Source organism: Mandrillus leucophaeus, unplaced genomic scaffold, assembly GCF_000951045.1.
Source record: "Mandrillus leucophaeus isolate KB7577 unplaced genomic scaffold, Mleu.le_1.0 Scaffold3, whole genome shotgun sequence".
In the NCBI taxonomy this organism is placed as follows: Eukaryota; Metazoa; Chordata; class Mammalia; order Primates; family Cercopithecidae; genus Mandrillus; species Mandrillus leucophaeus.
In genome coordinates this window covers 15,510,092-15,536,082 of record NW_012103142.1, presented here as the reverse complement: position 1 = coordinate 15,536,082, position 25,991 = coordinate 15,510,092, and the positions used below count along the sequence as shown (strand labels likewise).

General features: G+C 36.7%; 1 protein-coding gene across 1 annotated transcript in view; it reads right to left on the bottom strand.

Moving 5' to 3' along the window:
• The window catches only part of CD2AP (CD2-associated protein), a 165,150-nt gene that overhangs the window by 108,215 nt on the left and 30,944 nt on the right, over positions 1 to 25,991 (bottom strand). The window contains exon 3 of the mRNA XM_011986877.1: positions 2,422 to 2,575. Coding sequence (XP_011842267.1) covers positions 2,422 to 2,575 — 154 coding nt within the window. The remainder of the gene's footprint in view (positions 1 to 2,421; positions 2,576 to 25,991) is intronic.

Genomic DNA, 25,991 nt, shown 5'->3' with positions numbered 1-25,991 from the left:
TAATACATAAATGACAGGAAAACAGAAAAGCAAAAACAACCTGCATCTTGCTTTAAATGTTAGCCGAGACCAAATGACCAATTTAGTCCTTGCAGCACATGTACTTTAAAAACAAGTTATGGAAGATCCTTAGGAAAAAAAGGCCTAAGCTTCCTGGCACCAACTACATAATGATTTTTCCTTCTTACAAGAGAAAAGAATTTACATCCAGTGTTCTTATGAAAGGCAAAATTTACTGTATCCTTTCCTATTAGAAGATAAAGTGAAAAAATATTCAGAACCTTCAACTTCTTTGTCTAACCTCTACTTAAGAAAAACCATATCCCTTTATAGCTCCCTAGAGTGAAAGAAAGTTGTCAATGGATTTTACTATGGACAGAGGTCATGAAAAAACCTCCTGTGGGTTTTACTCTAAAAATTCTCCCTGAGCACAGAAATTCTATATACAGGTTCAGTTGTATGATATAAAACTGTTATTTGTCCCCCAATCCCCAAGCAGTTTCAGAATTCAACACCATCAGAACTGCTGAAACCATCCACCTTGAGGTAATAATGCTAGAAAGCAGTATATGTAATATGTAAATATCCCCTGGACATTGTATTTCCTTGAGAAACAAAGAACAAACAGAACCCCTGAATTAGTCTAAGTGTCATAAAATCTGTTTCATTTTTATGACAACCTCTTTTCATTTTATGAAAATAATCAAAGGATGATGTAATCCAAAAGTAGAGGTTTCCTCAAACTTGACAGATGACAGTGTATGAAAATAATAGATTGAGACATAAGAGAACTCTATAAAAATTAATAATAGCCTTATAATCACAATTTGGGAAATGTATGTAAACAAAATTTCTTTATTGTAGAATATTTTGTACACGGGGATTTATACACCATAATTTCAAAGACATTAAAGTAAATGTGATTAAATACTCATTAACTATTAACCCATTTATGCCAGAGGTTGTAATTTTTTTAATTTTTGCAATCAGACCTTAGCAATGACCTCGAATAGCAGGATAGTAATAACTCCTACATTCTTAGCATTCCAATAATGGAACAATAGGTATAGATGGGTTAAACCAAATTGACCATAGTAATAAGTATGCAATGGTGGCTCACGTCTGTAATCCCAGAACTTTGGGAAGCCAATGGGGGCAAATCACTTGAGCCCAGGAGTTTAAGAACAGCTTAGGCAACATGACAAAACCCCATCTCTACAAAGAAAAATACAAAAATTAGCAGACATGGTGGCACGCACCTGTAGTCACAGCTACTCAGCAGATTGATGTGGGAAAACTGCATAAGCCTGGGAAGTCAAGGGTGCAGTGAGCTGTGACTGCACCACTATAGCCTGGACAACAGAGTGACACCCTAGCTATCTCAAAAAAAAAAAAAAAATCAATCTCTGAAGGCTCTTCTGGTTTTACTGTGTTAAAACATTTGCTATGTGCTCCCATAACACTGTAATTCTTTGTACATGTTTAATATTCTACACTTTTTAAATAACAGTTTCTTTTGTTTTCTGGAGCAGAGACTGGAGTGCAATGGCAGATCTCAGCTCACCTCCCGAGTTCCAGCGATTCTCCTGCCTCAGCCTCCCAAGTAGCTGGGATTATAGGCAAGTGCCTCCACGCCCAGCTGATTTGTATTTTCAGTAGAGACTGGGTTTTACTACGTTGGTCAGGCTGGTCTCGAACCCCTGACTACGGTGATCCACCGACCTAGGCCTCTCAAAGTGCTGGGATTACAGGCGTGAGCCACTGCACCCGGCCTTAAATAACAGATTCTTTTCCAAGAACGTAAGCTCTTTGAGAACAGCAATATTACCTTTTTTATTTTCTTAACCACCGTCTCACCAACAGCAAATAAAACTCAAGAGTTTAAATGATCTTTCTGAGGTCATAAGACAGACTCAAACACTCATCTGATTTCAAATGTAACGTTCTCCTTCTTTGCCAAGTTGTTCCCCTAACATATTTACACAGTACCAAATCCTTACAAGGTAATCTGCAAGGCCAACCACCTTGGAAATGTTTATGTTCAGATGTTTAACAACTGAAGAAGAGGCACATCAAAATTCTGTATCTATGCTAAGAATCAGCAGATATTTCAGAATCTCACTAAATAAATGGTATTAAAATACAGTTAAGGTAAAATGTTAATCATTCAGTAGAGTCTGAAAGGTAAGAAAGAAAACAGAGCCTCATGCTTTAATTCATAATGATACTGATTTGTTACTGATTGTACATGACTAAAAATTAATATTGACTACACAGGGCAATAACTAGTAACAAAAGAATTTGCAGGAAGTTACTGCAGTCGTCTACAAAAGACTGAACTAATTTTTCTTAATTTAGAAACAGTTAAAAAATATCCTTCTATTCTGAAGTAATTATGCAGGAAAGGAATTATTTACATACTCTTCTTAATGTTTTTGGTTTGTGGATGTGGCTGAATTCCTCCAGCTGGAAGTCCATAGGTGCTTATTCGTTGTACAAGACTTGCTACATTACCATGCCTTTCCCGTTTGATGGGCAAACTGTCATCCTTGAATTCCGTCTCTCTTTTAATTTCCTACAAAAGGGGAAATATAAAGAGGCAACTTAAGCTATTTTTTTAATATTAAATCCTCAAATGTAAAATACCAAAAAGTAGCTACAGTAATTACAATATAAATCACAATATCAATAGTTTTCAACCTTTGCTCTACTCAAACATATCTGAAGAATAAAACACATTTTGGTAACAGTGACTCATGAGTTTAAGTTTCATCAGAACTGGAGATGAAGATAAAGGAAAGACAGGCTCAAATCCCAGCCCTACCACCCACCCCAACTACAAAGAAACACTGAGATACAAAGACAAACAATAATTCAGTCAGGGGTAAACAAACTTTCTATGAAGTGCCAGATAGTAAATATTTTACAATTTGCAGACCATACACTTTCTGTTGCAACCATCAACACTGCTATGTGTGGTATAAATGCAGTCATATATTTAAATGAATAAATATAACTATGTTCCAATAAAACTTTACTTATAGGAACTAAAATTTTAATTTCAAATAATTTTATGTCATAATATATTATCCTTTTGATTTTTCCCAACCATTTATAAAATTCTTGCATTCTTAGCTCATGGGTCTTACAAAAACAGGTGGTATTCAGACTTGTCCTGTGGGCTGGTAGTTTGATAGCCCCTGATCTAAGTCATGGCTATAAAATAAGACATGCGAACCATTATTGAAAAGTATAAAATATTACTGAAAGACAAGAAGACAAAAACAAAGTTATGTCACGTTCAGTAACTGAAAACTCAGTATCATAAAGATATCAGTTCTCCCTTAAAATTGATGTAATATATCAATGCAATTCAAGTATATAAAAATGTTAGATTGTTTCTAAAATTATACAGAACAAAAGGCTAAGAACAGTGAAAATACTTCAAGGAAAAGAAAGCAGGAGTTTTTGTTAACGAAAATACAAAGGAAAACTATAACGATACAATTAAACAATGTGCTATTGGTATAAAGACAGATATACTGATAAATGAAACAAAATAGGAAATCCATAAACAGACAAACTTGATTTAAAACAGAAAAAATGAGGAAAGATGGAACCTTAAGATACACTGTGCATGAAAAACATGCCATATTTAATAGGGAATGAAGCTGGATACCTACCTCACACAATTCATATTAAAAGTAACAATTTTAACTTGATATAGCAAGTATTATATATGTGTGTGTATATATATGTGTGTGTGTGTGTGTGTGTGTGTGTATACATATACTTTTTTGTTTGTTTTTCAGACAAGGTCTCCCTCTGTTACCTAGGTTGGAGCGCATGGCTCACTGCAGCCTCAACCTCCTGGGGTCAAGCAATCCTCCCACCTTGCCTCCCAAAGTACTGGGATTATGGTAGTGAGCCTCGGGAGCCAACCAAGTATATTTTTCTTAACCTTTACAATAGAATACTTCTATTTCAAGTTTATAAATTCTTATGATTACAAAAGTATTACAGACTGTTTTAAAAGTATCTTGTGAAAAGGATTCTTTTCCCTTTTTTTTTTTTTTTTGGAGACAGAGTCTCACAGTCTCACTCTGTTGCCCAGGCTGGAGTGCACTGGCACAATCTCTGGTCACTGCAACCTCCGCCTCCCAGGTTCAAGCAATTCTCCCACCTCAGCCTTCCAAGTAGCTGGGACTACAGGCACGCGCCACCACACCCGGCTAATTTTTGTATTTTTAGTAGAGATGGAGTTTCACCACGTTGGCTAGGCTGGTCACAAACTCCTGACCTCAGGGGATCCGCCCACCTAGACCTCCCAAAGTGCTGGGATTACAAGCATGAGCCACCATGCCCGGCCGAAAAGGATTCTTATAAAACATACTTCAAATACTTGAGAACTGATAATTTGTTAGTTTTTTAATACAATGCTAAATAACTATTATGTACTATAATTATTAATAGCTATATTTTTTTAAAAATCAATGTGGAACAGGAAAGAAGAGTACTAGTAACTTATCAATTTTCAAAATTTGAGAGTTGTGCTGTTGCGGGAAAGTGAGGACCAGAGAGACCAGTATGGAGAACAGGAGGATTGTTTATTTAAGGTACGCACCGGCTCAGTGGATTCATATCCAAAAAGCTGAGCTGGTACATACCTTAAATAAACAACCCTCCTGTTTCCTTCATATCGTCTCTCCAGTTCTCAGTTTTCTGCAACAGTGCAGTGCCCAAAAGGTGTACACATTTCATTAGTAATAATTCTGATTAAGAATAAAGTGTTTTTTCTTTCAGTTTCTGCGTATTATTTTTTAAATGGCTAAATTGTTAAAATATAAACATTTATTAAGTTACTTGAATCCAACAGTAACAACAACTCTTAGGTCTTCTTTTGGTATAGAAGCATCATGAAATAAGGATTGAGACAATAATGGTGTTGTGTAAACCAAGAAAGTTTCGGAATCTCTGGCATAGCAACTGAAAATTAGAATTCTTAAAGAAATTTTTTAGTCTTAAAAGCTGATTATCATCAAAAAACACTTTTTTTTTTTTTTTTTTTTTGTAGAGATAGCATCTTGGTATGTTGTCCAGGCTGGTCTTCAACTCCAGGGCTCAAGCAATCCTCTCTTCTTGGCCTCCCAGAGTGCTGGTACTAGTTTTGCCCAGCCAAAACCCACAAATTTTAAAATAACATTCAGTTTTATGTTAAAAAGGTAAAAAAGCTATTACCTTGTAAATAAGTTCCGGTGATATATATCCACAAGTATCAGCCTAAATAAGTCACTGAACGAATACTATTCCTTAATGAAATTCCTGGTTCAATAGACACTAAATTTATATTTGTACTACTTGAAATAGTATCGCCTGCCATAGAGGACAGGTTCAGGAGACAGACAAACTATATACAAATCCTGGCTCCGTTGCGTTCACTTGCTGTAAAGCAATGTGAACATGATGTATGAATTCATTGCTGAAGATCTGGAACCATTTTAGGAACCTTCAATTTTCTCTGGCACATAATCATATCTAAGAATATTAGATATAATAAATCTTCTGAGGACAAAAGATACAAATAAAAGGGGGAAGCAACTTAAAAAATCTTATAGTCTACAATGAATAGAAAACACCTCAGGTTTACAGCTTTCTAAATACATAGTGCCAACTAAGATGGTGCCACAGGTACAATTTTGCTTAGACCTCAAGGCTCTAGGCAAAATTACAAATAAGGTAAAGTTTGCTGTGAGGTCCACCACCTTCTTCTCTGGAACTCCTCCGAGCTACAATCCCCTACTACTAGAAACACACACCTATACTCTCACCAACCTACTCTTTTCCCTAGTTTCTGGAAACATAGTGCCTCTACCAGACTACTCTTTGGCTATCAATTGCAATAGCAAATTTTACCTAATATAGCAAAATTTACCTAGTACCTAAGGTATTAGTAAGGCTTCCAGTGTTTATTCCCTCCTCTGCCCTTCATTCACTTTTACCTAAAGAGCCAGGAAATAGCATACATATTAACATTGCAGTGTTTATTTCCTACCAACGTCACTTCCTTTCCTGACTTGGAAAATAACTTCAGGAGATGTAGTAAAAAAGAATCCTCACTTGGAAAGCAATCATGTATAGTCAAAGCAAACTCTGAAAAACTCTGAATCTCATACTTCAAATGAGGGAAGTCACCTGCACGATAGGTAATGTCAATACAAAACCTGTCAAGAAAAAATATAATATGAATAATCTCCATATACATAAGAATGTGCTATACTGATTGGTTTTGCTTCATAGATAAGAAGTAGGAAGTACAACAAGAGGATAAAAACTGAAATACATATGCAAATGGTGGGGGAAGCTCAAAGGGTATATCTACTCTTCATCTATTAAGATAGTCAAAGATACATAATTTTGATTGCATTAACAAAAACAACCAACTAAAAAGATAATCAACAAAATTCACAAACCACTCCTTCATACTGTAATATATCCATATAGTAATCTAGTTATCATGGCTGTAGCCACTATCATGATTTGAAAACAGAAAGCAATTTACTTGTATTCCGTAGACTCAAAGGTCGCAAAGAATAATAAAAACCAGGTGAGAAGTCAAGAACTTCGTTTCATTTCTCAAATGAAACAGGCAGGTTACCTAATCACCAAATTCCTAAACACAGTAATAATTCTGCTTAAGCTAATTAAAATCTAAGGAATATACTTATTTTTAATTTAACATTCAGGATTTCCAGAAGTATGTAAAATTAGTATCTCCTACTTTACAGGAGCATAATCAGACAATATGGAAAAGTGGTATTACTAAAAAATAAGGAAAATAATGATTAAATGTTTATCTGGTATACACTGCCAACTATTTTAGCTTTGGCTAATTTTAGGCTTACATTTTAAAACACAGTCTAGAAATGATTGATTTAGATTTTAACCTAACAAAATGGCCTACCATACTCCTGAAGTATTTTTGGTTATTTTGAATATATAAGTAATAATATATAAGGAATATCCAGGAAAAACTACTTCGAGTCATTTGATTTTCCTTTTTATTGTGATTAAATGAAACTGGGTATTCACTAAAGCACTTAAGTTCAAAGAAAAATGGCCAACAAGAAAAACTGTCCTTAATATGAAATCAATACATATTGTCTAAGTGTCAATAGATCAAAATCAGCAAGGAAAACAAAAATGACAGATATAGCAGGACTACTTTGAAAGTTTCTAAACTTCTCTCTGCAACTATGCTTTTTGTTACACAATAGCTCTCTACATTTTGGACAAAGGAATTTCCTATTTAAATGATTCCTCCTGCATTTAGAGAAGGCAAAAGTAGAAATGGGGTGGGGGAAGTTACATAAATTCACTGTCAATGGCATCCTACTCCTTTCCTTTTTTCTATCTAGGAATGTAAATGAGAGCCAAGTGAAGTACAGTGGAAAAAAACACTTAAGAACTTTTCTCTTTATTCATTCTTTCAGATATACCACAATGATTGAAATGAAATGAAAATAACCCAATATTTTATAATGGTCACATTTTTCATAATAGTTTTGTTAATCTAAAAAATGTCATTTCCACCTTCAGGCCTAGATGAAGGTGTTTAAGAATAAGAACTGCAAAAAAATGAGGGCTAATGTGTTTACAACTTCTTCTAACTGAAAAAACATCAGGGTTACATGGGAAATTCTCTCTCAAGAATGCTAGACTCCTCGAGGCCACAGATGAGAGTGACACAGCAGGCAAGTCATGCTGGGTCCAAGGAGCAAGAGCAGGAGATATCCCAGAAGCCCAGTTCTGGCACTCAACTTTCCTGATACCTAGTTTATTATTTCTACAGTAGTGACCAATCTGAAATACCTTAACAGAAACAAAATGTATTAACTCCTAAAGGGGAAAAATAAGAATTTAACTTTCCAGATTAAGTGCAAGGCAAACATTAACATCATTTATATATAATGATGTACTGAATTTCTTGAATTTGTATTTACAGTGTGAAGAATAGTATATAAAACGGGGAAATGGTACAAATAATTTCGTTTAAAAGATTTGTTTTATAGGAAACAGTCTTTAAAGCTATCTACCAAAGTTCTAAACATGGAAGAAAGCTGAGGGAGGGTTATAAAGAAAGAAAGGTACTTTTCACAATGGATACTTCTATACTGCTTTGACTTTTATTTCGACATGTATTATTTCTGTGATTTAAAATAAAATAAAAGATTTGGTGTGCCTACAATAATAGTGCTATGTCACATTGTTACAGGGCATTTGAAAAAAGACACATATGCTGTGTGAGTACACTTCACCAAATCTAAATCCTTATATATATTTTCTAGTATTACCTATCTAAAGCATTTCTCCAACTCACTGAATATAGTCTATGTGGAATTCAGAATAGTATTATCTAAAATAAGTCACAGAATGAATTACTCTTAATATGTGTAAAAGAGTTAATGCTTTAACAGTATGTAACAGAAAACATACAACGATGTATCATCAATAACTATACACAACTTTGGCATTCTTCCAACTGTATTTTATTTTTATTTTTTACTTATTTTCAATGAAAATTTATTTCTTGCTTAAGCAACATATTCAACACAAGTGGAAATCGAGATCTGTTCTTTTTTCTAAATAAAAATTGCATATACTTACGGTATACATCTTTTGACATATGTGTAGATAGTGAAATGATTACTACAGTCAAGCTAATTAATATCTACCATTTTCATTACAATTCCCAATTAGCAAGTAAACTTGTCTTCCATTTAATATTCCAATATCTGCAAGGTTTTCTCCCTTTTTTGTCTCCAATTAATGAAAGTAAATCAAACATCAAAATGTTCTCTAAATGAACTATTACAAAACTAACTCTTGAACTGTTCTATTAAAGTCGCCAATACATTTCTATAAATACTGGAAAACATCACTGAGCTCCATCCAAAAGATCTAACAGTTTCATAAAGTAAAAGGTTTTTAAAACTAAACACCATAAAACACCAAATTGTCATTTCCTTTACTTAAATATTTCTTCTTATGAAAACTGGAATACCAACAGTCAAAAATTAAATCAGCATTCTTCTAAAAAAACGTGGTCTTTTTTTTAAAATGAATGAGACTTTCCAAAGTAGCTATATACATCCATCAGATTATCTTCCTATTCTTCATATTGCTAATTTTTCAAGTAGCTTTAAAAAGGATTTTAATTATATTTAAAGATCTAATGTCTAATTAGTTATTTAATTTATGGAAATATGCAAATAAACTGAAAATAAGCATTTTTAAATACAAGATAACTTTTCAAACTAACTTTTTAAAAATCTTTTTTCTAAATGAAGAGAAAAAACTTGCTAGAAATTTAGGTTGAACCAAGAAAAACATCTGAGTGATTTTTATTCATTTGTCAGCTTCCTGAAAAACTTACTGGGTAATTTTTGTTTTCTTCTTCCTGGTTATATCAAAAAGTCTAACACTTTATATCAAGATCAAGAAAGTCTCCAAAAGGGATCAAAATTTCATTTTAAATTTAAAAATACAAGTAATAGTTCACTTACCAGCACCTGAGACATCTTCTGTTAACATATCCACTTATTTTTTAAAGCAGCAAAATAAAAACATTATAACAGTAACAGGTTGTATAGTTAAGTGGTACCACCTCCAGGATCACTATACAAAGCTCACAAAAACAAACTGCTTCACTATTCACAGACTGAATCCCCTTATCCACAAATACTGTCCTGCTAACACTCTTTTAAGTACAGCTAATAAAAATACTTTAATCTTCTCTTTTGATAACATTCCGCTGATATTGCTCCACTTTTTCCATGACTCTCTGTGCTCTGGCGCTTGTAAAATTCACTACCAAATGCACCTTCTAAGTATTCCTCCTCACCTGTTCCTCCTCAACCTCCTCAGGTGATCAGACTCTACACCCTTTTATATGAAACCCAGCAGTGAACAGAGTCCACCAATAATTATTAAATGTCTACAATTAGTCACTTGCTCTGTTAGGTTATCTTTTTTTTTTTTTTTTGAGGCAGACTTTCGCTCGTCGCCCAGGCTGGAGTGCAATGGCGTAATCTCGGCTCACTGCAACCTCCGCCTCCCAGGTTCAAGCAATTCTCCTGCCTCAGCCTCCCAAGTAGCTAGGATTACAGGCATGTATCACCATGCCCAGCTAATTTTGTATTTTTAGTAGAGACAGGGTCTCTCTATGTTGGTCAGGCTGGTCTCGAACTCCCAAACTCAGGTGATCTGCCCGCCTCGGCCTCCCAAAGTGCTGGAATTACAGGCGTGAGGGTTACCTTAAATCTCATGTGTTATCTTAATCTTCAGAAGCAAGTCATAACTTAAAGGATATCAACTATGTTTATTACCTTTTTGCTGAATGCAAATCCATTCTTCTTTTTTAATGGTAATATTTAAACTTCCAAACACTGGCTTAACAACAACAGATTACAAACAGCTATTACTATGCCATTTCTTTTCTGAGACGGAGTCTCACTCTGCAACCCAGGCTGCAGTGCAGTGGTGCGATCTCGGCTCACTGCAAACTCCGCCTCCCGGGTTCAAGTAATTCTCTCCTGTCTCAGCCTCCTGAGTAGCTGGAATTATAGGCCCCCACCACCACACCCAGCTAATTTTTGTATATTTAGTACAGACAGGGTTTCACCATGTTGGCAAAGCTGGTCTCAAACTCCTGACCTCAGGTGATCCACCCACCTTGACCTCCCAAAATGCTGGGATTACAGGCGTTAGCCACCATGCCTGGCCTACTATGCCATTTCTAATAGAAAAGAACTTTTATAATTATGAGTATTTAGACTGAGTAAACCTTACTTATGAGCAAGATAAGCAACTGTTATGGATGTGCATTACAAGCATCACCATCTAGAATTTTCCCTTACAGAAAGATGGAGTAGGTGTTTCCCTATTCTTCCTGCTAAATATAGTTTAAAGCTCTGGACCTTACATATGTAAAAAATAAATAATTAATTAAATTTTGAAAAGAAGGCAGACCAGCCAGGGACAGGAACTGAGCAAGTTCCTCAGAATCTGAGGAACAACACGGCAGTGAATTCATTAATATTCTTTTTGCCTATATCCCAGGCTAGGTACTGGAGAAGTCTGCAATCTAGAAATGCCAATGCAAGCAGAGAAGAAAAAAAAAAACTCCAAGAAAAGCCCACCAGTGTTGGCCCTAGCCAAATGACCAGGAAAACAGGCAGACTGGCAAGACAGAGAGCTCTTAAGACAATAACCACTCTGCCACAGTCAAACACCACAGGGACCAAAAAAAAAAAAAAAAAAACTGTAGCACCAGTCCTACCCCTGGTAGCAATGACCAAGTAGGGAACCTAGACTTCCTCATCAGGCTGTAATAAGGCACCCCAATCACCAACACAGACTCCATTTTCGTCCCCAACCACCACCCACCAGTAGTGTGGTTGCCAGAAAAGGCCAAGTATACAGCTGGGACTTTCCTCCACACTAGGTGAAAACAAACCACCTTCCCCCTGCTGGCTGTCAGCGGAGGCCATATGGACAGCGCGAATGAAGTACATCTGCCTCTCCAGCCAAGGCAGGTATCAGTGGAAACGTAGTGGGAAGCCCCTCCCCACAACTGTTAACAGAGACTAAGTGAGGCACTGGACTTTGACACAACTCATTTTACTTTTTTCAGCATAGATTCCCTCTTTAGGAAAACAAAGCTTATATTTAGATCCAAGGTCCTCAACCAATATTGACTGTTATAAATATTTTTACCACTAATACTTCTACCAGGATTTGAACACAAATCTTCAGCTTTTAATAACGAGGCCCCAGAGATATCTGCTTTATTCCCAGTCTCAGTAACTGAAACAACTTTCCATAGTCAATTTAGCCCCTTATCTAAAATGAACTACTTTTTTCCATTCCAAAGGACTCAACAAAAAAAAGATCATTTCCACAGATCATTTTCCTAAATACAAGACTTTAATTCCACAGAAAAGACCTAACAAAATTTGTTTTGCCCTAAGAAGTTAGAACCTATACTCAAATCCTAACACACTAAAATCTTTTTTACTATCTAGTTTAAGCAAATAGACTAATCAAGCTAACTGCTAATTCCACATTTTCTCATTTTAACTATTTTCCTCTTTATTTTTCTCCTTCCTTGAAAACTACTAACTTCTTTTAAAAGGGCAATTAGAAAAGTTCTGCATTTTTTCCTATTTTATTGTTAATACTTAACAGTATATTATAAGCATTCAAAAAAATTTGTTGACTAATTTAATAATTTAGGTGATTTTCTTCTCCAATTTGTCCTTTCAGATATGAATGGGCACTTCTTGAACAAGAAAGTAACAGGATGAAATAATAAATTTCACTATATGTCTACATGCAAGGAATATACATACAAAATCTAATTGCTACCAACAATCCTAACAGAGGAGATTCCCTGTTTTGACACAGGAAGAAACTCATGCTCTAGAGTGAAGCATCTTCAGAAAGAATACACAACAGGTACTTGTGTGGATACAGTGGCAAGAGCACACGATGATCAAAAGACGTCAAACAGAGGTCTAGACATCCTGATTCCAAAGGCCATACTCCTGTCACAACGCCAAGCTATCTTCTTCCTGAAGTAGCTCTAGTAGAGTAGTTGGAAACCCAAACCATCACATGCAGCCTACCTTTTCTAATTTCAGGGATCCTTCTCAAAGGGAATTGATTCTTTATCTACTCTGCATTCTCCTGTGTTTTACTGGCCAAATCTTGTCAGAGATGTTATTCTAGATCACCCAACTTAAGGTATCAATGACATTTTCCACCCTCCCCATTATTTTCTGTTCAAAATGCTTATGGCTATCAAAAATTAACTTTATTCTTTTGCATAGTTGTCTGCCCCCCCATTAGAACATAAACTCATTAAAAAAGAGTGAACTTACCTGTGTTATTCACAATTGTGTTCCTGCCACCTATAAAAAGTCCTAGCACAAGGAACCTCAGTAAATATCTGAATAAATAAATGAGTGGCAAATAGGTAAGAATAAAACAACTGAATTGGAACACCAAGAGGCAGAGTGTAGGGATGGATATGCCACAGTACTACCACGTCTCTTACTAAAAAATACCACAACAGAGAGTACCTGGGGAATTCAGACTCTTTTCAGGAATATTGAAGAGACGCACTATCTAAATAAAACTGAAAAGCCTGTCACAACTATTGCAAAAAGGGACATGTGGTTGATTTTTAAAAAGAAGTACACCAACTAGAACATTCATACACTGCTGATGGAAATGTGAAATGGGACAATCACTTTAGAATATAGTTTTGCAGTTTCTTATATATCCCAGCAATCCCACTCCCAAGTATTACTCAAAAGAAATGAAAATATATGTTCACACAAAGAGACATATATCAATGTTTATGACAGCTTTACCCATGATATCCAGAAACGGAAAACAATCTAAATATCCATCAACAGGTAAAAAGAGGATAAACACTGTGGTATACATAAAATGGAATGCTTCTTAGCAATAAAAAGAAACTAGTGCTACATTCCACATGGCTGAATCTCTAAAAGATCATACACAGCAAAGGAGAGCAGACACAAAAAAGACAATCGTTATTAATTACACTAAATTCTTGTAAAAGCAAAACTAATCTAGAATGACAAAAAGTCTATCAGTGGTTGCCACTAGTTCGCAAGGCACAAATGCAATAGAACAAAAGTTTTTGCAGATAATGAATGTTCCAATATCTTAATGTTATGCTAGCTGCACAGGTATATACCTTTGTCAAAACTCACAGAAATACACTTTAAAATGGGTGTATTTTACTGTGTAAATCATAACTCAATATTCTGATTTTTAAAATTCAAATCTGATCATTTCACTGTTCTCTTTGAGGTCTCCCATTTTCCTCAGAATAAAGGGGGGAAAACCTTTGTAACAACCCCAGTATATATACACATATAAACACACTTAAGGACACACACTCAGAACCTCCCCCAACAACACCTGACACAAAAGTTTTACAAAACAATATTTAACCATTCTACCTAGGGGGATAAACTGACATTTTCTATTCAACTTCATTCCACTCCATCTTATTTATGTAAAATGATGATCACAACACATTAAATTCAGTAAGCCATTAACTCTAGACCAGTCACTGTCTACTAGATTAAACGCTTAATGCATCATCTCATTGGACACTCATAACACTGTAAGATAACTACTATTAATATCCCTTTATTCAGCAGATAGAAGTGGTAGTAAAAAATCTCATAAATACTAAATAACTTACCCAGGGAGACACAAGTCTGCCAGGCTCCAAAGTCTAAATACCTAAACTATACACCAAATTGTCTATATCCACCAAAAGATCTAAAAGATGATAAAGAAATATCATGAAGACTTGGCAACTGTTATTAGTCTGTTCCTGTGTTGCTATAAAGAAGTATCTGAGGCTGTGTAATTTATTTTAAAAAAAGGTTTAGGGCCAGGCGCGGTAGCTCACGCCTGCAAACCCAGCACTTTGAGAGATCAAGGCAGGCATATCACCTGAGCCCAGGAGTTCAAGACCAGCCTGGGCAACATGGCAAACCCAATCTCCAAAAATAATAGAAAAAACATTAGCCAGGCATGGTGGCACACACCTGTAGTCGCAGCTACTTGTCAGGCTGAGGTGAGAGGATCACTTGAGCCCAGAATACCGATGCTGCAGTGAGCCATGATTGTACCACTGTACTCCAGATTGGGTGGCAGAGTGAGAAACTGTCTCAAAAAAAAAAAAAAAAAAAAAAGAGGTTTAATTGGCTCACAGTTCTGCAAGCTATACAAGCATGGCTCCAGCATCTCTTCCTGGTGATGGCCTGAGGAAGCTTCCAATCACGGCAGAAGAAGAAAGGGGAGCAGGTGCATCACATAGTGAGAGCAGGAACAAGAGAAAGAGGAGGAAGGTTCCAAACTCTTTTAAATAACCAGATCCCAAGTGAACTGGGTGAGAATTCATTTATTACCAAGGGCGTGGTGCTAAATCATTCATGACAGATCCACCTCCATGGGTTATTCACCTCCCACCAGGCCCCACCTCCCATATTAGGAATCACATTTCAACATGAGATTTGGAGGGGACAACTATTAGCAACTAATTCATATTGGCAGAAATAAAAAACTACAGAACTGATATACACTGAAGTGCTGCACTAAATGTAGAATCATATGCTACGATCTAACTTTTTTTTTTTTTTTTGAGACGGAGTCTTGCTCTGTCGCCCAGGCTGGAGTGCAGTGGCACAATCTTGGCTCAACGCAAGCTCCGCCTCCCGGGTTCACAGCATTCTCCTGCCTCAGCCTCCTGAGTAGCTGGGACTACAGGCACCCACCACCACGACCAGCTAATTTTTTGTATTTTTAGTACAGACGGGGTTTCACCATGTTAGCCAGGATGGTCTCGATCTCCTGACCTCGTGATCTGCCCACCTCAGCTTCCCAAAGTGCTGGGATTACAGGCGGCTATGATCTAACTTTAATAAAGAACAACAGTTAATTGTCCATGACTTTCCTATTTACATCTCAATTACTCTGAAACTAAAAATCTCAGCCTCTAGTGTCCTTTCTGTTTTCTAACTTTTCATAAGCAAACCAAAACATCATTTGTCACTCGCACTGAAAAAAAATGGGAAGTATATAAATGGGAAAATTTATTTTATTTGGTGTCACCTCTAACTTTCTGTTCCAGTATTATGGCCCAATTCTAACCAATTCAGGATCTTCTCTCAATCCAGAAGCTATAAAATCAAGTAAACAAAGCATCCATTGCACATCATGAAAACAACTTCATGAGTACCAGTCAACACATACGCTTGGTGTGATAGGCATTACTAATGCTCACCAGTGTTTCTAGTTTTACTGTCCTTTTGCGTATATAGCAAGATCGTATTTTTCTGCCCCTTTGATGGTACACATGACGACATCATTGCTATGTCCAGTGAAATGCAAAAGTAATGTGTATCACTTCCACAGGGAAACATTTAAAACTGGAACGTGATTTTCTACGCTCTGTTGCTCTGTCCTCAAAAATTACAAAAGTACAGATTGATAAGGACTTGCCACAAGACTAAAACAGCCCGGACGGTTGTGCTGCCACATGAAAAGTAGCACAGAGACCTGGCTAGCTGGACCAAACAAACTCTGCATGAAAGGATGTAGTATTTCCCTGTGCTACGCCACCATTAAGATTTTGATGTTAGTACCCCAAAGTAAGCTATCCTGTCTTACAAAATGAACTTCCTAATTTCCTTAAACTGTATAATAAAATACTAGTTTTCAGCAAAATTTCCAGAGATGGAGGTAGACCACAATGATTAAATCCATTTTACAAAGTTTTCTAGAAACAACTATGCATTTCAAGCCCAGCTTCATTTTCTAATTACCTGTATTTTTACTTTTTTCCCACATATTTTGCATTCCATCTTTAGTCTTTGAAATTCCCTTATGTCAAATGTCTTTCTTCTGAAATTTGTTTAGTTTAAAAAAAAAATGTACTTCCATCAAATTGCAATTTGAGAAAACAGTTCGATTTTTTTTTTCCTTTTCCAGAGTCCATTCTAAAAGTGATCAAAAACACTTTTAATTTTATAATGCTAAGATCTTTCAACTATGCTGATGCTACTGGAAAATTTCAATGACTAGGATTTATATCACTTGCCCTTAGAGTCTCGAAAGCACAGGATGTTACAGAATGATCACATTTCTCTAATAACCAGCACATATCATAGACGCATTTTTTCATCTAAAAAGAGCCCTGACATTGGCCTGTCATAGAGTTAACTACTATCAAGTCTTTAGCCCATATTACCAGCGAGACTTTGGGTAAAAATGACCATTCCCTACACCTAATTTTCAAAGACATGAGAATAAAGTGAAGTAACGTATGTGAACACGTAAAGTATTCACACAGACATAAAGTGTTATTAGCCCATTATCTATCCCTTCATTTACACTCTCAATGTAGAGCTCTGATCTCTATTATACTTCATAGCCCCAACTCTCTTTTCTGGAAAACCTTTCCTTCTCATTCAGATTTATTAAATAATTTTAAATATCTTTAAGCAACCTTCAAAATATACTGTATCCCCTACCCAAGGTTTTAGTCTTAAATCCCATTACTCCCCCATACGAAAACTTTCATTCAGCCAAAGTAGTTTGCCTAATTATCTTCTTACCATAAATTATCTAATACCTTTGCCAGACCTACAATGCACTCAGTACTCTAACCGTCTACCTTAAGAACCAATTAAGTTTTACTTTTTTTTTTTTTTTTTTAAGATAGAGTCTCACTCTGTCACCCAGGCTGGAGTACAGTGGTATGATCTTGGCTCACTGCAACCTCCGCCTCCTGGGTTCAAGTGATTCTCCTGCCTCAGCCTCCCCAGTAGCTGGGATGACAGGTGCGTGCCATCATGCCCGGCTAATTTTTGTATTTTGAGTAGAGACTGGGTTTCACCATGTTGGCCAGGCTGGTCACCAACTCCTGACCTCAGGTGATCCACCTGCCTCGGCCTCCCAAAGGGCTGGGATTACAGGTGTGAGCCACTGCACCCAGCCTAATTTTACTTTTAATCCCCTTTCTGAAAGATGTTTTTTCAAAGATTCTGTAGCACCTATCATCTTATCACATGTCTGCCATTCAGTCATGTAAGGCATTACAATTTATCCTCTTTTACACCGGTATTTCCCCCAATAAATTGTGGGAAAGATTCTTCCCACCACACCCCAAAGTATGTCATAGTCAACTGCTAAGCATTTGTTTACTGGAATGTGTTTTATCTCAATTACAAAGTAGCAACTCCAATGACCAAGTGCCAAATATGAACCAGCTAAGACATTGATACTGAATCAAAGTTACACCCACAAATAAATCTTTATTCTCTACTTTAGTCTAAAACATTGAAGTTAAGAATGTAGTAACATCTGCTAAGTTAGCCTGGTTTCTCCTCAATTTTAGCTTACTTCTTAAACATAACAAATAAATAAGATATAGTTTATGATTTGTAGCTACAAAATAAAAATAAAATGACTTAAAAAAGTAAATCAATGAAGTAGACTATTTATTATCTTTCCAAGTGAAAAACATTTAATCATACTAAACACAAAAAAGATTAATGACATACTAAAAATAAAAATTTTACAACTAATAGTAAAGTTGTTTATACTCAGACAAGTCACAGAAAGCATTTATGAGGAATAAAAGACACATAAGCAGAAAGAAGACAAAAGTCTAGCGGTTAGAATACATAGAGAACTACTAGAAATTAACTAGAATATGAACAAGAACTCAAAGTAAAAATAGAAGAAATATCTGAACAAGCTGTACACAAGGAAATGAAATGTGAAAAGATGCCTAGCTTCACTAGTAATCATGAAAATGAAACATCACAACATGGTGGATACTACTGTACCTCTGTAAGGTTGCCCCGCCCGCCAAAAAAAAATTTTTTTTAAGTTTTATGGTATCAGATGTTTTTAAATTGGTATAATTACTTCAGAGAGAAATCCAAAAACATCTAGTATAGTTGAACATGTGCACACCCTAGGAGTCAGCAAATCTTCAGTTATACACATACCCCAAAAAAGATGTTTACTGAAGTTCTAGTAGCTAAAAATTTCTTAATAGCTAAAAATTGAAAAACAGTACTAAATATCCAAAAATTATGTAATACTTAGCCAGACAATGGAATACTATGCAGAGATTAGAAAGTAACTGGTAGTAAAGGGGTCTCCCCTGTAATACTGTATGGACAGTCTTAAACACCTTACATTCTGGGAGAAAAAAAAAAAAAAAACTAAAATACCACTTATTATGTGAAAACTTCAGAATCAAACACTAAAAATACCAGTGACTATATAAAAAACAGAGTTTGCAGACCACTCTAAACCTATGCAACTTTGGGAACTCAACACTATAAACGAAAACAAATAATAACTAGAACCTACAAAGATAGGCAATAACTGACCAAGCAGTCATGACTGAAGAATTCCTCAGTAGCTATTAAAAATGTAAAACAAAAAACAATTAAGTAGGAATGTTGGTTGGCTTATGGATGCTGAGACAGTGAAGGTGAGCACCAGGATTTAAGAGCCTTCAATGCCAGAACTGTAAACTTTGAGGAAGATATCCTTAGAGATACAGATGGTTACTTTAAAAAAAAAAAAAAAGTATTAAGATACAAAAGAACTCCAAGCTGCTTCCCTTTTCTTGCTGAAATCATAATCCTACTATCTTTATTACAGCTCTTCTTACCTAGAAAATAAACAAACACACTTTCTCATTGTCCTGACATCATTCTCTCTACTAATTACCTATAAGCTAACTAGTGTTATAAAACCCATTTGTAACAGATGCAACTATACTATGTATCCATGTTGAAATCTCACCTTAAATATAAAGAAAAGGTGCAATGTGATACAATTATGTAAATGTCTAAATCACACAAAATACTATTTGTTTATGCACAGGCAAATAGGTGTAAAACTATGGACTAAAGGATACATACAGCTTAAGAACACAGGTGGTCCTGCAAAGGAAGAGAAATGAGAAGGAGATGATGAGAACTCAACTTCATCTGTAACGTTCTCTTTATTACAAAGTAACACCGAAACAAGGTGGCAAAATGATAATATTCTGTACATTAAGTTCATAGATCCTTGTGTTCAATATCCTTTGTAAAATACTTTTAAAACTGGAAGACAAACACATTGCAAAGGGACAATGAAATGGGCATAAGTTTGTCACAAAACAAACATACGGTGTCTGAAGTTTTTCATAATAAGCCACAAAGACAATTTGGCATTTCTATTCATCTTCCAGCCCAATTTGACTACCATGGTTCTTCAGTATAGCTATCTGAAATAGTAATAGGGACATGAGCTTTTTACAAGAAGCCTAGTGCCACCATCCACACTCCATATTCACAGATTTACAAAATAACATGCACCTTTGTGTGTGTGTGTGTGTTTTTGAGACGGAGTCTCGTTCTGCAACCCAGGCTGGAGTGCAGTGGTGCGATCTCGGCTCACTGCAACCTCCACCTCCCACGTTCAAGCGATTCTCCTGCCTCAGTCTCCCAGATGGCTGGGACCTGGGAGTCACCACTCCCATGCCACCACTCCCGGCTAATTTTCTGTATTTTTAGTAGAGACGAGGTTTCACTGAGTTAGCCAGGATGAACATGCACCTTAATGTCCCAATAGGAAGCTTATTTTCAATGGACAGTGAATTTTAAATTACAGCTTTCCCCTGAATTTTAACATAAACATCTGAAAAACTACCTTATTAATTTGTGTATTATCCATTGTTGTTGATCACCTATGGGTAATTTTTTTTTTTTAATAAAAGTTTTGCTTCGGAATAAAAAGATTTACAGAAGAGTTACAAAGGTAGTAGAAAGTTCCCACAGTCTTAATTCAGTTTTACCTAATGTTAACAGCATGTATAACCACATTCCACTTCAAAATTGAGAAATTAACACTGGTACGTTATTATTAAACTACTGACTGTATGTGGATTTAATCAATTTTTCCACTAATGTCCTTTTTCTGTTTCAGAATCCAATCCAGGAAACCACAATGTATTTGGTCATTATGTCTCCTTTGCCTCTTCTGGTCAATGTCAGTTTCTCAGGCTTTCCTTGTTTTTCATGACCTTGACATTTTTGAAGAGTACTGGTCAGGTATTTTGTAGAATGTCTCTCAATTTAGTTTGTCTGAGGTTTTCCCCAACCAGGCTCATGGACTTGGGGGAAGAATATCACAGAGGTGAAGGGAATACATGGTATCAATATAACCTATCACTGGTGACATTAACCTGGATCACTTGGTAAAGGCAGTACTTGCAAAGTTTCTCCATTATAAAGCTACTAAGCTACTAAGCTACTATTTTTCCCTATCCATCTATTCCTTTTATTTTATTTATTTTTATTTTTTTTTTTTTTTGGAGACACAGTCTCACTCTGTCACCTGGCTGGAGTGCAGGGGCACTATCTCAGCTCATTGCAACCTCCACCTCCCCGGTTCAAGCAATTCTCCTGCCTCAGCCTCCTGAGTAGCTAGGACTACAGGTGCGTGCCACGATGCCCAGCTAATTTTTGTATTTTTAGTAGAGACAGGGTTTCACCATGCTGGCCAGGGTGGTCTCGATCTCTTGACCTCGTAATCCGCCCACCTCAGCCTCCCAAAGTGCTGGGATTACAGGCATGAGCCACCACGCCTGGCTCTATCTATTCTTTAGTCTATTTCACGCCCGAGGAAAGCTTTTGGAAGGGAGACAGGGGGTGTGCGGAAAAGGAAATAAGTATTTAGAATTATCACTTGGAATTTTTGTTTCGATTTATCCTTTCTCCCCTGTTTATTCAACCATTTATTTATATCAGTATGGACTGATGTATACTTATGCTCTATTTTACATAATAATCAAACACTAGATTATTGTGCTGCTCAAACTGTTCCAGCTCTAGATATTGGGAACTCCTTCAGGTTGGGTTCTAAGTTGCTTTGACATAGGCCCACCTTCTGTTTTTTTAACCACTTAATTTTCTGCCACCACAACATGCTCCAGGCTTATTTTGTATCTTCATTACCCCAAACACTAGAATCAGTCATTTCTCCAAGGAGTCCTTCCTTTTATCAGAGAGTAGTATTTGGAAATCAAGATCTGAGCACTGGATGTACTCACGGCTACTGAGGTACTGCTTCTAGGCCCTCTGAGCAATATGAGCTGAGGAATACAAATATTTGTGTGTGCACGCTAACCCACATATATAAACACACACACATATATACTCAAAACTATTCCTGTATCTACCTGCACACGTTTTAACTAAACATAAATTCATACTGCTGTCTCTGACTATAATCTAGTAACCTGTGGTTAATTTTTAATCCCAGATTAAACTTTTCTCTATTACCTACCATACTCATAAACTATATACTCTGCTAGCAGGCATTTCATTAAATTTAACTTCTAGTATTAGTTATACTGAAACAGGAAAGAAAAATGTATTTCAAAATGGAGTCCCATGATAAATCATTCCTAATAGTAGAAATATACATTAGCACACACTCAAGAGAGCTATATAAATACTTTGTATTTAACTTTTAACTTATTTTTGAAATCAGTGTTCCATAACTGCAACAAATTTTCTCTAAAAAGCCACTTTTCTTTCCAAAAATATATATATATATATTAGAGCCCATCTTACTGTAGTCCGTCAAAATACCACTTTAAAGTGGAGAAAACAGGGAAATTATGTGATTTGTCTAATACCATACTGCCAGCAAAGGGCAAAGCTGGAACTTGACTGCATTTAAATCCAGTTATTCTGACTTCAGTTTCCATGGTATCTGCATGACAATCTATTATAGATCAAAAAAAGAAGTAAATTCATTAAAAAAAAAAAAAAGTGACCTTGCTCCAAATATTCAATTCCCTACTATAGCTGCTCTCAGTTGTTTCAAGAGATAAAATATAGTTAAAGCGCAGGTACTTCACCTCTGAAAACAGTTACAGGCATACCTCGTTTTACTCCACTTAGCTTTACTGCACATCACAGATAACTGAATTTTTTTAAACAAATTGAAGATCTGTGCAACGCTGTGTCAAGCAAGCCCATCAATGCCATTTTTCCAACAGCATGTGCTCCTTCTGTGTCTCTGTATTACCTTTTCGTCATTCTTGTAATATTTCAAACTTCTTCATTGTGTCTGTTATGATGATCTGTGATTAGTGATCTTTAGTGTTACCATTTTAATTGTTTTGAGGTACCTCAAACTGTGTCCTTATAAGACAGTAAATTTAATAAATACTGTGTGTCTTCTAACTGTTCCACCAACTGGTCATTTCCTACCCTTTCCCGCTCCTCAGGGCTCCCTATTCTCTGAGACACAATAATACTGAAATCAGACTAATGAATAACCCTACAACAACCTCTAGTATTCAAGTGAAAGGAAGAATCACACATCTCTGAATTAAATCAAAAGCTAGAAATGACTAAGTTTAGTGAGGAAGTAATGTTGAAAGCTGAGATAGGCTAAAAGCTAGGCTCCTGCAACTAACAGCCAAGTTGCAAATACAAAGACAAAGTTATTGAAGGAAATTAAAAGTGCTACTCCAGTGAACACATGAATGATAAGAAAGTAAAAGTCTTATTGTTGATATGAAGGAAGTTTGAGGCCAGGCTCACACCTGTAATCCCAGCACTCTGGGAGGCCGAGGCAAGAGGATCACCAGAGGTCAGGAGTTCAAGACCAGCCTGGCCAACATGGTGAAACCCCATCTCTAGTACGAATACAGAAATTAGCTGGGCATGGTGGCAGGCGCCTGTAATCCCAGCTACTCAGGAGACTGAGCAGGAGAATCACTTGAACCTGGGAGGCAGAGGCTGCAGTGAGCCAAGATCGCGTCATTGCACTCCACCCTCAGCAACAGAGCGAGACTCTGTCTCAAAAAAAAAAAAAAAGTTTGAGTCATCAGATCGAAGATCAAACCAGCCACAACTTTTCCTTAAGCTAAAGCCTAATCTAGAGCAAGCCCCTAATTCTCTTCAACTCACTGAATACAGAGAGGTCAGGAAGTTGCAGAAGAAAAGTTTGAAGCTAACAGAGGATGGTTCATGAGGTTCAAGGAAAGAAGTCATTTCTATAACATAAAAGTGCAAGATGAAGCACCTAGTGCTGACAGAGAAGCTGCAGCAAGTTAACCAGAAGATCTAGCTAAGATCACTGATGAAGGTGGCTATGCTAAATGGATTTTCAAAGGAGATGAAAACTTCCATTGGAAAAAGGTGCCACCTAGGACTTTCGTAAGTAGAAAGAAGTCAAAGCCTAGCTTCAAAGCTTCAAAGGACAGGCTCACTCTCTTGCTAGGGGCTAATGCAGCTGGTACTTCAAGTGGAAGTCATTGCTTATTCACCATTCTGAGAATCCAAGGGTCCTTAAGAATTACGCTACATTGGCTGGGCGCCGTGGCTCACGCCTGTAATCCCAGCATTTTGGGAGGCCGAGGCAGGCGGATCACAACGTCAGGAGATCAAGACCATCCTATTTAACATGGTGAAACTCTGTCTCTACTAAAAATACAAAAAATTAGCCGGGCGTGGTGGCAGGCGCCTGTAGTCCCAGCTACTCGGGAGGCTGAGGCAGGAGAATAGCGTGAACCCGGGAGGCAGAACTTGCAGTGAGCCGAGATCGCGCCACTGCACTCTAGCCTGGGCGACAGAGCAAGACTCCATCTCAAAAAAAAAAAAAAAGGATTATGCTACATCTATTCTGCCTATGCTCTATAAATGGAAAACCAAAGCCTAGATGACAGCACATCTATTTACAGCATAGTTTATTGAGTACTATAAGCCCACTGTTGAGACCTACTGCAGAAAGATTCTTTTCAAAATACTAATGCATATTGATGATGCATCTGATCAACCAAGAGTTCTGTTGGAAGGTACAAGAAGATGAATGTTGTTTTCATGTCTGCTAACATAATATCCATTTTGCAGCCCATTGATCAAAGAGTATTTCAACTTTCAAGTATTCTTATTTAAGAAATACATTTCGGCCAGGCGCGGTGGCTCACACCTGTAATCCCCACACTTTGGGAGGCCAAGGCAGGCAGATCACAAGGTCACGAGTTTGAGACCAGTCTGGCCAACATAGTGAAAGCCCGTCTCTACTAAAAATACAAGTAGCTGGGAGCCTGTAATCCCAGCTACTGGGGAGGCGAGGAGAATCGCTTGAACCTGAAAGGCGGAGGTTGCAGTGAGCCAAGATCACCCCACTAAACTCCAGCCCACATTTCGTAAGGCTATTGCTGCCATAGATAGTGATTTTTCTGCTCAATCTGGACAAAGTAAATTGAAAACCTTCTGGAAAGGTTTCTAGAGTCACCATTCTAGATGCCATTAATAACATTTGTGATTCATGAGAGGAAGTAAAAATATCAACATTAATGGGAGTTTGGAAGAAACAGATCACAACCCTAAAGGATGACTTTGAAGGCTTCAAGACTAAGTGGGGGAAGTAACTGTATATGTGGTGAAAATAGAGAACTAGAATTAGAAGTGAAGCATAAGATGTGACTGAATTACTGCAACCTTGTGATAAAATTTGAACAGATGAGGAGTTGCTTCCTATGGATGAGCAAAGAAAGTGGCTTCTTGAGCTGGAATCTACTCCTGGTGAAGACACTGTGAATACTGTTGAAATGACAATGAAGGATTCAAAATATTACATAAACTTAGTTGACAAAGCAGAAGGAGGGTTTGAAACGACTACAATTTTGAAAGATCTACTGTGAGTAAAATGCTATCAAACAGTGTCACATGCTACAGGGAAATCTTTCACTAAATGAGCAAACTGATGCAGCAAACTTCATTGTTGTCTCATCTTAAGAAACTGCCACAGCCACCCCAGCCTTCAGCAACCACTAAGTCAACGGCCATCAACATCAAGGCAAGATCCTACACCAGCAAAAAGATGGTGACTCACTGAAGGCTCAGATGATCGTTAGCAATCTTTAGCAATATTTTAAAATTAATGTATCCACATTGCTTTTTTTTTTATAATACGATTGAACTCTTAATACAGTATAATGTAAACATAACTTTTACATCACTGGGAAATCAAAACATTCATGTGACTCACTTTACTGAGATATCTGCTGTATTGTGACATTTGGTCTATTGCGGTGGTCTGGAACTGAACCTGCAGTATCTCCAAGGCACCCCGGTAGCAGAATAAAATACAGTTGGCCCTCCACATCCGCAGGCTCCACAACTGTGGACTCACCAATTGTGACACTGCATAACAACTATTTACATAACATTTACACTGTCTTAGGTATTATATGCACCCAATACAGGAGCACCCAGATTCATAAAGCAAGTCCTTAGAGACTTACAAAGAGACTTAGACTCCCATACAATAATAATGGGAGA